A 15,380-nucleotide genomic window follows, 5' to 3' on the forward strand; every position below is an offset into this window, starting at 1 on the left:
AGGACTTGAAAAGTCCACTGCCGCTCGTCCCAAGTAAAAGCAAACTGCTCTTGACACTCGGGTGCAATGTCAATGGAGAAAAAAGCATTGACCAAGTCCACTACATAGTGATACGTCCCCAGGCGGGCAGTCAGACGATCCATCGAATCGTGTATTGAAGGTACTGCCGCGTGCAAAGGTGGCGTCACCTTATTTAACTCCCTATAATCCACAGTCATTCTCCAGGTCCCATCTGGCTTCTTGACCGGCCATACTGGAAAGTTAAAGGGACTGTGCGTTGGCCTCACAATATGTGCCTTCTCCAATTCCAATATTGTACGACCAATCTCCTGCCCTCCTGGCAGGCGGTACTGTCGCACTGTAACCACGCACCGGGGCTGTGGCAACACTTGAGGAGGGTGGTGAGCATGCCCGCGTGTCACCGCTTTCACCACCCGCATCCGGAGACGGAACTCTCCTACCGATGTCTGTAAGCTGAGGCCATGTAACACGTCCACCCCTAGAATATACTCCGGAACAGGGGAGACATACACCTTGTAGGTACGAGGGGGAAGCCTTCCTATACCCAGTTGTAAGGAAACAGCTTTCACAGTCACAGTCTTTCCCCCGTAGCCATCGATGCAGATTGTTGGTCTGGGGAACAGTTCTGGGTTCCCATAAATGAGACTGCAGTCTGCGCCAGTGTCAACTAGGGCCAAAACCCTCTGCACATTAGAAGGGGACCAATGTATGGACAGTTCCACGTGGGGCCTCCGGTCCCCGTTCGTCCCCTCTGACCGGGTACCTTGCCCCCTCCCACCCCAATCAAGCTGAAAGGAGTCGGCCTCAAGCAGCCACATGAAGTCCTGGAGGGACACGGGTCGCGCTTTCCCAGACTTCTCCTTTGGGCTTCGCTGGAATTGCTACTCTGGGCGCAACTGTTCACAAAGTTCCAACAAGAGTACATTGGGTTGTCCGTCTATTTTTTCCTGATCGACGCCTGCTGCCACGAGATCACGCCACATCTGTGCGCGTGTTACTCTCTGAGGCCCACGACATCGCCCCCTACCTTGATTTGGGCTTCCAGGTCTTAACTTCTCGGACCTCCTGTCTTAAGTTACTTTGCTGCTGGCTTTCAACATCCCATAGGGTGGCCATGGTGGTGGTAACTTCATGGATCCGCCACCCCACGTAGGGCGTAAGAATGGCAACCAAGGATCCAAAAGCACTTGCAGGGGCAGTATCCAAAACCAGATCTCTCATGCTGGCTGTAAAACGCTCGTCATCCAGCTCCCGCATATTAGGGTTGAACATTAGGGATGATTTGAGTAAGTTCAGTATACGATTGCCATTTACTCACAGTGTCTGGCAGCTCGCCAGCCTGTCCCCATACTGTGCGTACCGCAGCGGTGCGTACCACACTCCATTAGCGTGTGGTTGCCCTGGTCGTGGGCCAACCTATGGCAATTCTGTAACCTTTGTCACAGGGACGGATGCACTGCCACGGAGGCTAGCTTTTCGATCTCGCCTGGGGAGCAGAGAATGTTGTCTGCTCCCTCATCCCATAAACATAGTAGCCAAGCCGAGACTGGCTGTCGAGGACACTGTTGGCACCGCCTCCCCAGCTCCTGCAACTCAGTGAGAGTGTAAGGGGTGTAGGTTGTGAACACAGTCACAGCTGGGTTGCCGGCAGCAACGCCCCCCGGGGGCCCAAAGGCTGTTCATGCTTCACCTTTTGATGAGCTGGGCGTGGGGGTTGGGAGCTACATTGTCTCCACTCCCGTGGTCTGCCTCTGCCTCAGAGTCTTCACTGTGGGGCTCCTCCTCTAATGGGCAGACCAGAACTTCCAACACCTGCCCCCGGGGCTCCCGCACGTGGGCTATTCCAGCAAGCGCTTCCTCCGAGGTATGTCGCAAGGCGGTGAGGAACATCCAGGAGAAACATCTGCTCACGCGGCCGGCTGTAGCCTTCGCCTCCTCTGGCAACCGCTCAGCCAGAGCCTGCAGGGCCCTCTCCATGCTGGCCGGAGAGCCGTCCATGTCCTCCCACCCCTCCTCGGGGGCCCAACTCCTGAGAACAGTGGCTACCGGGCACCACACACTGTGTGGGGGCCACATGTCCTCCTGCTCAGTCAGACGCCATTCCTAGTTGGCCGGAATCTTGCTCACCGTGCCAGGTGTCCAAATGGGTAGAGGCCTCGGTGTCAGATGCCCACGGCAGCAGCAGACCAACAAAAGGAAGACGACGCTCGCTTTGGCCAATAGGGTGGCGTGCCATCCAGAGGCTTGAGAGGACCACCAATTCACCCAGGGGTCACATTTCTCCCAGGCAGATTGCGTTTCCTGCTCCTGGCACCGCTCCTCACAGACTTCCCGAGACTGAGTTTTCATACGCATAAACTGCTCCACCATTCTTCGGAGCGTTTTGGCCAGCACCATACCCTGCTCACTGCACCATGTGCCATGCGGGGTCTCTGGTCCTGCTCCCCGCACAAGAACGCAAGACATGGTGAGGCCAAAAAGGAACACCCACAGAGCCAGAGCCATAGATAGGGAAGTCACACCGCTATATTCTCGCTGGCGGCTGGGTTGGGGACACAGGAAGCAGGAGCTGCACAATCTGCAATCCATTTTTCTGCCAACCAACCAACCCCCTAGCGTAGCCACAGCAGTTATATTAGTAGCTAATGGCTCACCGGTAACACTTGATGACCATCTACTACCGAGCCAGCACCTTCCACATGAGGCCGAGAGCCTGCAAACTGCCCTCTGGGACTCTGTCCCCACAGCCTCCCTTCACTGGGGTAATTGAAGGTCTGAAGAAGACAGATCAGGTGCTGCCCTGGCACGTCAGGGAGCAGTGGGGCCAGGCCAGCTAACACTGGACTCTGCCCCCACACCAAACATCCTTCCTTCTCTAACCGCATGAGGGGTTCTTCCTGACACCAAATGTGCGGGTTCTTTTCCAACACCACTTTTGCTCTGACACCAAGTACGTGTCCTGTGACAATCCTGACACTACCAGAAGTCAGCATCAGACTTCACAGGTTTAAGGTCTCAGCCCCACAAGGCTGCCCTTATTTCAGACACCAGTTGCAAATATGGCGTCCCCCATATTTCTGTCTGACTTGGCCACAAAGGGGTTCCCACACCTTCCCCAGATTCAGTAATTTGCTAGAAAAACTCATAGAACTCAGGAAAATGCTATACTTACTCTTACGGTTTATTGTACAGGATCCAATCCTGAAGAGACGCGTGGGGCAGGCAGGGTAGGGGCGCAGAGCTTCCATGCCGTGCCAGCTCCCCGATGTGTTCACCCAGCCGGAAGCTCTCCACACCCTGTTGAGTACGGTTTGTATAGAGGTGCCGGGACACAGGTGTGGTTGGTTAAATCATTGACCATTGGTGATTGAACTCAACCTCCAGCCCCTCTTTCCTCCCTGGAAGTTGTGTGGGGCTGAAAGCGCCAACCCTTTCATCAAGGCTTAGTCTTTTCTGGTGACCAGCCCCATCCTGGAGCTCTCTAGGGGCCCCCAATAGTTACCTCATTAACACAAACTCAGGTATGGTTGGAAGGGGCTTCTATGAATAACAGAAGACGCCCCGTCATTCAGGAAATTCCCAGGGTTATAGGAGCTCTGTGCCAGGAACTGGGGACGAAGACCAAATGTGTATTTCCTATTACGTCACGTTGCCCCTGTCCTTTCCACAGGCTCCTAAGCGTAAGACTTAGTGGCTCCTCTGCCCCTCGGAAGGCACCCAGGGCTGAAGGGGGCCAAGTCCTCGAGGCTGGGAGGAGCCCAGCCCTGGGCCCGCGTGCCTCTGGTCAGTGCGGGGAGAGGCCTGAGCTTCCCAGAACTCCGTATACACTTTATTAGCTTTATTAGCTAATCTCCCATGATTTGGAGGACGGTATTAATCTCCAACTAGCACTAATCCCTTTTAAAAGAGGAAACAAATCATGGAGTCCTTTGGGCAGAGGCCACTTAACAGCCCATCACAGTGGAAAGGGCCCACATTCTAGCCCTTTCTTCTGTGACGCTGTGAGCTTTATAGCATCCAACTGAACTGGATTCAGAAGTTTACCATTATACCCAGGGATAGAAGTAAACTAGAAGCACATTAAAAAGGTTATTAACTTAAAAACAAACAAAAAAAGGTTACCAAGTTCCTTCCCACTTGGGGAGCAGCTATCCTTAAAAAGAGTCCGTATTTCCATCCACAGTCATCGTAGCCACTTTCTAGAGCTGTTGTGTAGGAGATTTGGCGGGACCGGAGCTGTTAAATCAGCAGTCATTTCTCCGGGCCAGCTTAGATCTCTGTAATTCTGTCTTTCAGAGAAGGCAGCTAATTTCAGGATACATACTCCCATCTATCACTGTAACAGTTTAATAGGTGCAGTTACAGCTTGAATACACCAACAGGCTCTATGTGAGTAATTGCCATATTTATACTGCTTTGAATTGATGACAAAGTGCTAAAATATGAGGTGTGTGGTTTCATACGCTGTGATTTTTATGGGGGTTCTGTTACTTAATCTCTCCCTCCCCTGTAATTCTAGGTTTGTTAGCGAGTTGCTCTCCCATTATCCAAATAGTTTTAAAACAAAGCTTTCTTTACTTTTTTTGCCTACCTCCCACATACCCATTTCTCACCACCCTCCCATTTTCTGCTTACTGTAAGTTAAATACAAGTCCCCTGCCTTCCCAAAATGCCCGCCTGCCATAACAGCAGGCAGGCAGCTGCGCTTTTGCGTCTTCAGATAAGCGGAGTTCGTGGAGCTTGTGACTCGGCACTGCTAGCGGACTTCCTCACGACCCAGTGCCCTGATCGGGACAGCAGGGTCTGGCAGGCTGCCTGGAGAGCCTAGCAGCCAAAGAGAAGGAGAGCTTGTTCCACATAGTAATCCTGCCCTTCCAGCCAAGACAGAAATAGTCTGGGTGGGAGCCCAAATCCCTGAGTCGGTTCCGACAGGCTGCCTGGCCTGGCTGTTACTTTCCCTGTCCACAGCCGGAAGCTTAGACAGGCTGCTCTGCCTGGGCCAGCTGAGAGCAGAGGAGACTGCCTGCCCCACAGGCAGGATGGCAGGCCGTCTGGGAAGAGTGGCCCAGAGGGCAGTACCCACTCTCAGCTGCAGGCCCTCCTCTGGGCCTTCACGGAGGTGGTTCACCTGTGCCATCAAATTCTTACCTGGGGCAGCACCTGTGGCGTGTGTGTGTGTGTGTGTGTGTGTGTGTGTGTGTGTGTGTGTGTGTGTGTCCAGTTTCTGGGAAGGGGTGCAGCCCTTTTGTGGGGCATCCCAGCCAAAGCCAAACCATGGCCCTGCCCTGTACAAGTAAACAGCCCAGATCAGGAGAGCAAATGACTTACCCTGGTGAGATAATGAATTACAAAGTCCCCGTGACTTCACTAGGGAGTCGTGGGGGCAGGAAAAGCAGACCCTCAACCAGTACCTAAAGGAAGGTGGGACTTGGGTACACTTGTTGGTGACACCCCTTTGCTGTGCCAGCCAAACCTGAGGCTTTCTCCTTCCTACATGTGGTGCGTGGGCCAGAATGCCTGCTAGTTGCCTTGAGACATGAGACTGGTTGAGGACAGACTCCTTCAGTCCACTTCCCCTCTTCAACCAGAGAACCTGTACTTCTATTTTCAGGCATGTAGTCCTCCTTCCCTCCTCTGCGTGGGTGGTCCATGGGTGGCTCCTCCAGGTACAAGTTACTGTGCCAAGTCTAGGTACATAGAAGGGTGATCGAAAAACACCGCCTGCTCTGTGGTCTCCTGGCGGACCAGCATCCAGCAGATAATCATACAGCTGTACGGTGACTCAAATTTTGCCCAGTGCTGTGTAGGACACGTATGGAGTACGGTGATGAAACACAGCCCTGGAGTCAGACTGCCTGGGTTTGGATACTGGGCCTGCCATTTGCTTGCCATGTGGCTCTGTTCCTTCCGCTATAAAATAGGAATGATATCATGGTGGTGCACAGCACAGCAGGTGGTCGTGAGGGTCTGCTGCGATAATGCACGCAGAATGCTTATCGCCGCACCTGGCGCACAGTATAAGCACTGCATAAATGTAAGCAGTTATTGTTGTCATAACAGACGTCATTTAGATCTGGGAGTCCGGGGAGACCTCCCGAGGAAGCAGTGTTTAGCCAACCGAGAGATGGAGGTAAAGGTAGAAGGAACAACCTGTAGGGGAGCCGTGAGGCAGGCCCCGCGATTGGAGTGAAGTGGCTGGGGAGGGCAGCAGGCAGCAGGTGAGAAGTGTGTGTTTATCCTAGAGGCCGCGTGGAAGGATGACAGGCCAGTGGGGACCACAGTCAGCTTTTCTGCCAGGGGATTATAAGCTTCTAACCTACGAATAATGCTCTTTCTTAGTGAGGGAAGAAAGGCCAGGACAGGAAGGACACTGGGCTGTCATTGGTGACACCGTCGCTCCTTTCATGGTTCGTTGGGTATCAGGAACCGGAAAGAAGTGAACCTCTGCCCTCATGAACGCTTGGGAGGAATCTGCCCGTGACCTCAGGGAGCTCTTCTCCCCGGGCCTGCTGTGAAAGGGGAGTTGGCGTTGACTGCATGAGGGTGCACGGGGCGGTGACATTGGACCTATGCTAGTTGGGGCTGTGTCTTTGTTGGTAGCTCTTTGTTTAGCCAGTGAGACCCCTCGCTGTGGTGGCACCAACTCTGCCTCAGAGTGACACTGCCACCCCTGGGCTTATGCTGGCCAAGTCACACTCAGAGCCCAAAGGACGCTCGTGCCTTTGGCAGGAGGGCCCCCCAGCCGCTCCCGGCCTGAACATCTGTGGCTGCTGCAGTGTGCATCCTACGCACCTCAGTCATGGCTCCTCTGCCCTCCTCCTGGTCCTCTGCCCTCCTCCTGGTCCTGGGTCACCAGAAAGGGCAGCGTCAGCTCGAAGCTGGCAGCAAGTTCACTTTATCGGTGTGCCTTCTGAAACATATCTATTGGGGTGTGCATTTTCTTGGAAGTCAGGGTAGAAAACAGAGCCCCTTGTTTGGCTCAGCAGGGTCCGGAAGCTCTTTCACTGTTAATGACTGTAAATACATGGGTAGCTTATAAAGGATCGGCCAGATGCTGGAGCCATATGATGCCCAGACCTGGTGTGGTATTTTCATCTCTTCACCTCCACTTATCTTCTCTCCCTTTGTCCTCAGCCTTGAAATTCATGACATGGATCTGTGTACGTACAATGGCTTTGGACATTTATAAAGCCGCAGTGCCTAGTTGTGGGGCTAACACCCGGTCAAGCAGTTATAATAGAGTGTTAGTGGCATTCTGTCATGAAGAGAAAGGAGGGCTGGCATCGCCAGAAACAGATCTTGATTGACGAGGGAATTACCGAGGGAAGACAGCTAACAAAGGGGCACTGGAGGGGCCAAAGTGACCCTAGTGTTCAAGTAACAGAAGAGCTAGAAAATCATTCCAGGCACATCCAAAACAGGAAGGCAGCAGGGAGATCTGGTGAGGACTCAGCAATGTTATCAATAGTAGAACTTCATCATAGGAATAAAGCCAAGACACTTTCCATTGGCTGCTTTCTGTATGGAGAGGAGGCCGCATTTTCCCTCTGGCTCTTTCTACTCAGTCCTCCAATTGACAGATGAGAACACTGAGTGGGATGTGAATGAAGAGATGAATGCATATGATTAAACAAGGAAGGAATGGAAAATCCTGATAACGCCGAATGAATCTGTCATTTATAGGATGTACCCTCCATACAGTACTTAAGGGCGAGGGGAACAGGGTGCTGGTAGCATAACATTTCAGTGCACAATCGTTGAGACGGTGCCTTGAGTAAGCCAGTTCAGATCCTAACCCCACCACTTACCCAGCTCTGTGGCCTTGAGCAAATATCTTAGCCTCTCTGAGCCTCCATCTGCTGTCTGTAAAAAGGAAATAAAAACAATATTTACATCAAGGAATTATTGGGTGGATTCACTATGAAAATTGTAGTGAAGAGCTTAGAAAAGTGCCTGGCATGTAGTAAGCCCTCAGCAAAATTAACATTGTTATTTTATTATATCCGTGTGCCAGCCATTTATATTCATTTGCCATGTGTAATCTCAGCATTCACAACATTTCGACTGTCACTAATAGACAACCCCATGTTTGATGAGGACCCCCAAGGCTCTGAGAGGTGGAGTGATTTGTCCCCAGTCTCCCAGCCAGCTATAAGACAGAGCCAGATCAGAATTGAGGTCACTTTGGTGTCAAAACCCATGCATGTTTTGAAATATTTTTCTGCATACTGGCTTACTTTGGCTGAGCCCTCAGGCAGGCGCTGCTGTTGAGGCTTGCTAAGAGTATATAGAGAAAAGAAAAAGAAATGGGAGGGGTTACACTGTGGGCTTTGCCTAGGTTATCTCATTTCTTCCCTGCAGCAGTCTAAGCAGGTATGTGTTAATCTATTATATAGTCAGATGAGCCAGACGTTAGAGTCAGGATTCGAACCCTTGCCTCCCTGACAACAAAACGCCACTTGCCAGCTTGCTTTCTACTTCGATCATTAGGATAATAGCTCCTCCCTTAGCCCTGTGCTAAGATCTCCTAAATGCTGCCACCAGGCTGCGAGTGAGGACTGTTGTCTGTTGTCAGAGAGGGAAATGGAGGCACAGTTGCCCAGGGTCTTACAGCCAGCAAGTAGCTTCTGCTTTGACCTAAGCGCTCTACTGCTCCCTCACCCTTTCATCGGCCATTGAGGTGGGGGTGCTCCAGTGTGGTCCTCAAAAGGAGATACTGTGTATATACTGCTGGTGTTTGACCCAAAGGGAGGGCTTTTTACTCTTCTTCCCCCAGAGGTCAGTCCTCTTGGAGACAATTTGGATTTTATGCTCGAGGGAGTTTCCTTCTCTCCCTGAGTTCTCAGCACCCCTCTGGCCTTGAAACTTAGCCTGCCTGAGATTTCTTGGACACGTGAAAAAGAGGAGAATGGCCTATGAGATGCCTCAGCCTCCAGAAAAGTTGACAAAAGTTGTTTAGTGGTTAAGACATTTTTCGTGTTGAGCACTTTAAAGCACTGGCAGCACCAATTACAGGACTAAAGTGCTGAGTTTTTATATCTAAATATAGAAAGTAAAAAAACAAACAAGTCAGAGTTGGTCTTGAAGGAAGTACTGATTTGTTGCTAGAAAGGAGACTTAGGAGGAACTGAGTCCTGGTGTGACTGAGCAGAGGCGAAGCCTGGCCCCGCGCCGGCTGCAGAAAGACTCCTGGCCAAGAGCACTGGTGCCGAGCCATGCAGTGCTTGGGATCTAGGAACAAGAACTTGTTTGGACATTTCAGAAAACCAGACACATAAACCAGGGCAAGAGGTGATTCCCTCCCTTGGTTTCCAAACTCCTGTGGGTCACCCGTCTAGTTTCCTAATGCCCCTAGTGTGCCAAGCGCTTCGGGAATCTCAGGAGCCAGAGTCAGCAACAGCCACTCTGACGGGGAAGTCTTAGCACGTGGGGAATGCCTCGTGGCTGGCATTGGGGAGCCATCTAGCCATTTTCTGTCACCAAAATAGTTTTGAGGAAAGCCACACCTGAAAGGCTCTGGAAAGGGACTTATCTGCCATGTGGATGCTCAGTCAGTATTTACTGAAAGAAAGAATAAGGCTTCTTTGCTTTTCTCTTTACTGTTTTTGAACATTTTTATAAAGTCATACCTGGCCATGGTTAAAAGTTTCAATAATGCATCAGGGATGGCTTACGTTAAAAAGATAGAAATTTTAACACTTTTTGTAAATGCTTTGTTCCTAAAGTATTTGGTATCTATTTTTCTTTGTATATTGCCCCCCGCCCCCAATTTTATTGAACAGTAGAATTCAGGAGTCAAGAATTGGTAGAATTCAGAAGTCAGGAGTCAAAGAGACCTTAGTTAGAGGCCTGGGCCATCTTGTAGAGTGGCAGTTCTCAAAGTGTGGTTCCCTGACCAGCCGTATCCCCCAGGAAGTGTCAGAAATGCAGGTTTTTGGGCTCAGCTCCAGACAGACAGAAACTACAGGTGGAGCTCTGGAACCTCTATTATAACAAGCTTTCTAGGTGATTCGGATGCATGCGGGATTTTGAGAACATAGAAGTAAAAGAACAGAGGCTCTAGGCTCAAATGGGGTTCAGATCACAGCCCACTCGCTCTCTGACCTTGTGCGTATTACTTGACCCATTAGCCTCTACATTTCTGTCTCCAAAATGGGGTTCATAGTAACCTCTCTGAAGGGGATATGGTGAGAGCGAATATAAAATGTCTGGTAGGCACTTAGTATTACATGCCTCACACATAGTAAGCATTCAGTAAATGGTTTATCGTTGTTCTTAGCTATCTTCCTAGACCAGGTGTTTCTCTTTAAACAGCATCCCAGACAGGTGGCTATCCCATGAGGAGGTCATTCAAAAGCTCTGGCCCATTCCAGTGAATGACAGCTGTGATGATACATAGTTATTTTATATATTGAGAGAATATCTGCCTTCCTGTAATTTCCATTCTTGGTAGTTAGAGCTCTCTGTGTTCTCTTGGGCCATTGAAATGAGACTGTTCTACATGGCAGTTGTTCAGCTACTTGAAGATGGTGACCTTGGCCATTCTGAACTTTCTCTTGTTCTATTCCGAAAGATTCACTTAAACATAAAACATAGTATATATTTGAAACCAGTAGGGTTTTTTTAACAAAAGAAAGAAAAAAGGCCTGTCATTGAGACTGCATGAGTGGGTCTTTGGCGATTTCTGGAGTGTAGAGATGCCTCAGAGTTGACGGTTGAAGCTTTTCCAAGTGGGCTTGTGGGTATGGAATGGACATAGTGCTTGGGGGCACTGTTGGTAAGGACTCTGTTTTCTGCTGGCTGGTGTGAGCCCGTCACCGTGGCGTGTTTCTGTGTAGGTCAGTGGGTCCCTCGGAATCCAGCGTCTCTGCCTGCAGGACCCCAGCCCTTTTCCTGCTCTGGTCTTGGGCTCCTTGGCAAGATGCCCATGCTGCCGGGCGTCCTAGTTCTCACCCGTGTCCTCCCCCATGTCACTAACCTTCTGTTTCACTAACAACCTTCCTGGAGTTTGCAGTCTGCTCTAAGCTTTTTGTTTTTATTTAATTGATGTCTAATTAGTAGTTGTGAGAAATTGTACTGGCTAAGCAAATGATACCTTTCCTAATTTATGCCATGGTGTTGTGTAGGTCAGTATTGCTATTTTAAAATGGGATTTCGTAAAATAAACATGCATGCAGATTACAGGAAATACTAAGTTGATGATTAATTGGAGCTGGCTTTGCACTTTCAGATGCTTCCCTTTTTGTGATCATGCGTCTAGCGGGGTTCAGCAGGCCCACACCCCTGATGATTTCCAGACAGATTGTTTGCACTTTGTTTCCTGCCCTGCGTGGTGGTCTTAGGAGACAGTGCAGAGGACCCCTCTGTCCCAGCTGAAGGTCAGGGTTGCCAGAAGGTGATGGAATGGGCCGAGGCTGTCAGGTCCTCCACACTGGGCTCGGGAACGGGGCACACTCCATTGTCACGGACTCAAAGCTCCTGCCATCTGTACCACTGCTCTCTTTGCATAGAGAGCACTGATGGGTAAAGGGAAGGGGACTAGAAAGTAGTCCTTGTTTCAGCCTGTGGTGTGAAAACTTGAGCCTGCTGACACATATCCAGGGCTTGCCCAAATGTGGATGAGTTCATGTGTAAGCATGTGATTGATATGTGTTCCCTGAGATGTGAAATAGGTAGAAAGTTTAAACATGTTTAGAAAAATCACTGAGAAAAGAGACCATTGTAAAATTACTAACTAGGGGTGGTGAAGAGGTCCATCTGTGACCTCTGACCTTTGGGGTTGACAGCAGTAGGGGATGTACCATCTCAAAAGCTGCTGAGAGCCAGTGGACTGCACTCAAGTGTGATACTTCATCTGGGGCGAAAGACTGGTCTGGACCCAGCATGGTGGATAAATGTCAAGCACCTTCTGGAACAGTGTGGAGACAGAAGGATGGGGCAGGCCCTGGACTTAGGCCGCTCCACCTCTTACCTGCTGTGCGATTTGGGCTCAGGATGTCTGAACCTCACTTTTCTCATCTGTATTCTCTCCGTCCAGTAGCTCCTACCATAGGCGCCCTCGGCATCGTCATCCTTTAATAAATGAGTGAGCGGTGGACGGATGTGGGAAAGCACCTTGCTCAGTGCACGGCAGGTGACCATGTGTTGTGGGAAAGGTCACCCTGAGCAGGGCTGCATCCAGGGCTTCAGGTTGGGGAAGTGTGAGCATTTCTTTCACCGAGTGCAGTGATGGCAGCTCCTTTGTAACTAGACATTGCACGATAGGGTATTCTTCGGGCCAGTCCATTAACCCCCTTTTCTCTGGGGTGAAAGGCCTGTATGCAATTAACAGCTTTTAAGCCAGGGAATTGATGAGTTTTGTTTCAATATTCTTCAAAGTTCACCTGCCACTAATCGGGGGCCCCAGAAACAGGCAGGCTGACTGCTTTTATCTCGCCTGATGGGCGCCTCTCCAGAGGCGGCAATTACAGTGAGAACGGACGTGGAGACACTTGGCTCTCAGGAGCCTGCTAATTGACTGCGGGCCTCTGGGCTGCCCACACGCCTTCTGCTGTCCTGTGGTGGCTCCAGGGCGCTCCGTCGGCACCCTTTGGGCCAGCCAGGGCTGCTCCAAACCACGGTCTTCAGAAAGTACCAGGGCTGCTTTGGCCATGAGATCCCATCTTGGTTTTCACAGTGACTTCATTGTCCTTTAGACGGTGATCTAAGGGGGACAACAATGGACTTTCCTTCCCTGAGAGGGGGAAATGAAGTCGGTGGACAGTGCTTAGAATCCGCTCCACGCTGGACAGTGCTTCCTCTGCCAAGGGGGGAGGGTGGGAAAGTCAGTCTCTTACTTGCTACTTCATATTCTTCTATATGATTTCATTGAATTTTTTGTACCGGTTTTTTTCCCTTACCTAACACGGTGCACCAAGTAAGTTCCAGAAAGATCGCAGTGTTAAATGTAAAAAAAAAAAGAAAAGAAAGAAAGAAGAAAAAGAACTTAAACTAACAAGAAGGAAGAAACAGAGAATATCTGATCTATGAACAGGAAAATTTGTTCTAGGCATAAAAAGAAAGGAAAACATCATAAAGAAAATGGTGTTAAAAACCTAAAAATTTTGAATTATGTACTTAAAAAAATTTAATACACCAAAGTAGAAGGCAGATAAGAAAAAGGGAAAAAAAATATAAACATTTATAGCATATTAACATAGTTAATTCCTTAATATTTTAAAACCTTTCAAGTACAAAATGAGATCCACTCCTACAAGAAAGTGAACAACAATGTGAATAGGAAATTCGGCAAAGTCAGAAATACACTCTGCCGGGAATCTGTTAAACTCACCAGCGAGCCAAGAAACATAATTGTGGGTTATCTCTAATAGGGAAGACCTAAATGATTAACAATAGGACTATTTTTAAAGTTACTATATACTTTGATGTCTTTAAAATCATGTTGTAACAGAGTAAGAATATTTAATGATTAGAGTAAGTTCACAACATACTTTGTAAGTGGAAAGGGTGAGTTAAAACATAGTATTATCTCCACTTTGTTAAAAAATTAAAATGCAAGCGTATACATCAAAGTTGTCTACGGTCGATGTACTTCTATATTATTTTAATTTTTACAAAAAATAAGTATTTTAAAATTTTTAAGTGAAAAAGAATATGGGGGGAAGTGGGTTGAAGCTTCTAGGAGAGCCAAGAGCGCTTCGCCCCGTTCCCCTCTCAGGGTGGGCGCCTCGGGCACAGCCCCTTCTCCCCTCGAGTCCAGTCTTCCTCAGTCTCTGCCCCCCGCTTCCTGCTCCTAAGACGCCTGCTTGTTCCTCCTCAGGATTGAGCACAGAAGGCATATACCGGGTCAGCGGGAACAAGTCAGAGATGGAGAGCCTGCAGAGACAGTTTGATCAAGGTAAGGCCACAGCCGCCACAGCCCAGCTGCCAGTGGAGCCCCTCGAGAGCTGCAGTGTGGCCCTGTGGGGGGTCTGGGGGTGTTCCTGCCACACACAGCCCCAAAGCAAGAGGTGCTGGCTCGGTGACTGAGAAAGAGAAAGCATTTGGCCCCAGGTAGCTCGCCTCCATGGTCACACTGCCATGAGGAGGGGGCCCTGTTAGCAAACGGAAGCATCACTCTGCTAAGCCTGCAACAGCCGGCTGCTCCCCCACACCGCCACCCACAGACGCTGTTCCACGTCACCCTGGCACGTGCCTCATTCACCGCCGAAGGGCCTTGCTTCCATGGGACTGGGCCGTGCCGGGGTAATTGCAGGCACATGGTACAAAAGTTGACTTGAGAAGACAATCCTATTTTGCCAGGGCCTCAGGAGTGTCCTCTTCACAAAGTTCCGCACAAGAGACAGAAAGCGAGGGAACATTCTGTGGTCAGCTGAGTCTGGGATCCAGACTCCCGAAGCTGAACTCTCGTGAGTTAGACTCACTCTTGGCAGGCCCTCCCATCTCCTAAGCTAGGTCAGTTCTGAGAGGCCAAACCTATTTCATCCTAACCTGGCTTAGAACTGAGCACTCTGTGGGACGAGACGTCCCAGTGCCAGAAGCAAGTGAGCCAAAGCAATCAAAGTTCTCGGATGTCACTGGCCGGAGAAGAAGGTAAGCTGAGGATCAAAGTGGGGTCTGACTCAGAACATGGCTGGGCCTGAGGAGACCACGCCAGGCTCAGAAGCCAGGCAGCCCGTGCTGGCCTGCGCGACAGGGCAGCCAGCAGCAGCAGGCACCCCGCCCGAGCACCCAGGGCCATAGCACTTTGCAGCAGCATAGTCAGTCCCTGCTAAGTGGCAGTGGGAGGTGGTGACACACGTGAGAAGGGAAACACCTGTTAATCTTGCGGGGATAGGAAGCATGAGGTCAGAATGAGGGTAGGCGCGTGTGCTCTTTATGCAAGAATCTGTAACACAGTTTATAACCTGCTAAATGGGAACAGCAGGTGATTACTTACTAATCAGGAATGCAATAAAGTCTGCAAAGAATAAGACGAAGGTCAGTGGCCTCATAAGCTGGGAGGGGCCCAAGGGAGAAAAGTGAGTCTATTTGTCCTATCGCCACGAGGGACAAGCGTGGGTGCAGCAGTCAAGACGGTTGCTAACGTGTCTGTAACCCACTGGGAAAAGTGAGCCGGCCTTTCAGGAAAGCTTCTTCCTGTCTTCCCTGAGGGGAAGGCATGTAAAGAAAAGGTAGCAACACATCCAAGCAGACGTGGGGACCTGGATGGCATGGAATGAGGGGTACTCAAGGGTGACCTTGGAAGGAGGCGCTGGGTGTTGGCCTCTGTCTGTGGCGCTCAGAACCTTTTCTTAGCTGCACCCAGGGCCGCCCCCTCATGTCCAGCCCGTTATCGTCTCACGTCCCTGCCCAGGCCC

General features: G+C 50.2%; 1 protein-coding gene across 1 annotated transcript in view; it reads left to right on the top strand.

Moving 5' to 3' along the window:
* The window catches only part of ARHGAP35 (Rho GTPase activating protein 35), a 120,102-nt gene that overhangs the window by 92,571 nt on the left and 12,151 nt on the right, over positions 1-15,380 (top strand). The window contains exon 4 of the mRNA XM_033129666.1: positions 13,841-13,918. Within this exon, the coding sequence (XP_032985557.1) occupies positions 13,841-13,918 (78 nt within the window). The remainder of the gene's footprint in view (positions 1-13,840; positions 13,919-15,380) is intronic.

This window comes from Rhinolophus ferrumequinum, chromosome 15, assembly GCF_004115265.2.
Source record: "Rhinolophus ferrumequinum isolate MPI-CBG mRhiFer1 chromosome 15, mRhiFer1_v1.p, whole genome shotgun sequence".
Taxonomy (NCBI): Eukaryota; Metazoa; Chordata; class Mammalia; order Chiroptera; family Rhinolophidae; genus Rhinolophus; species Rhinolophus ferrumequinum.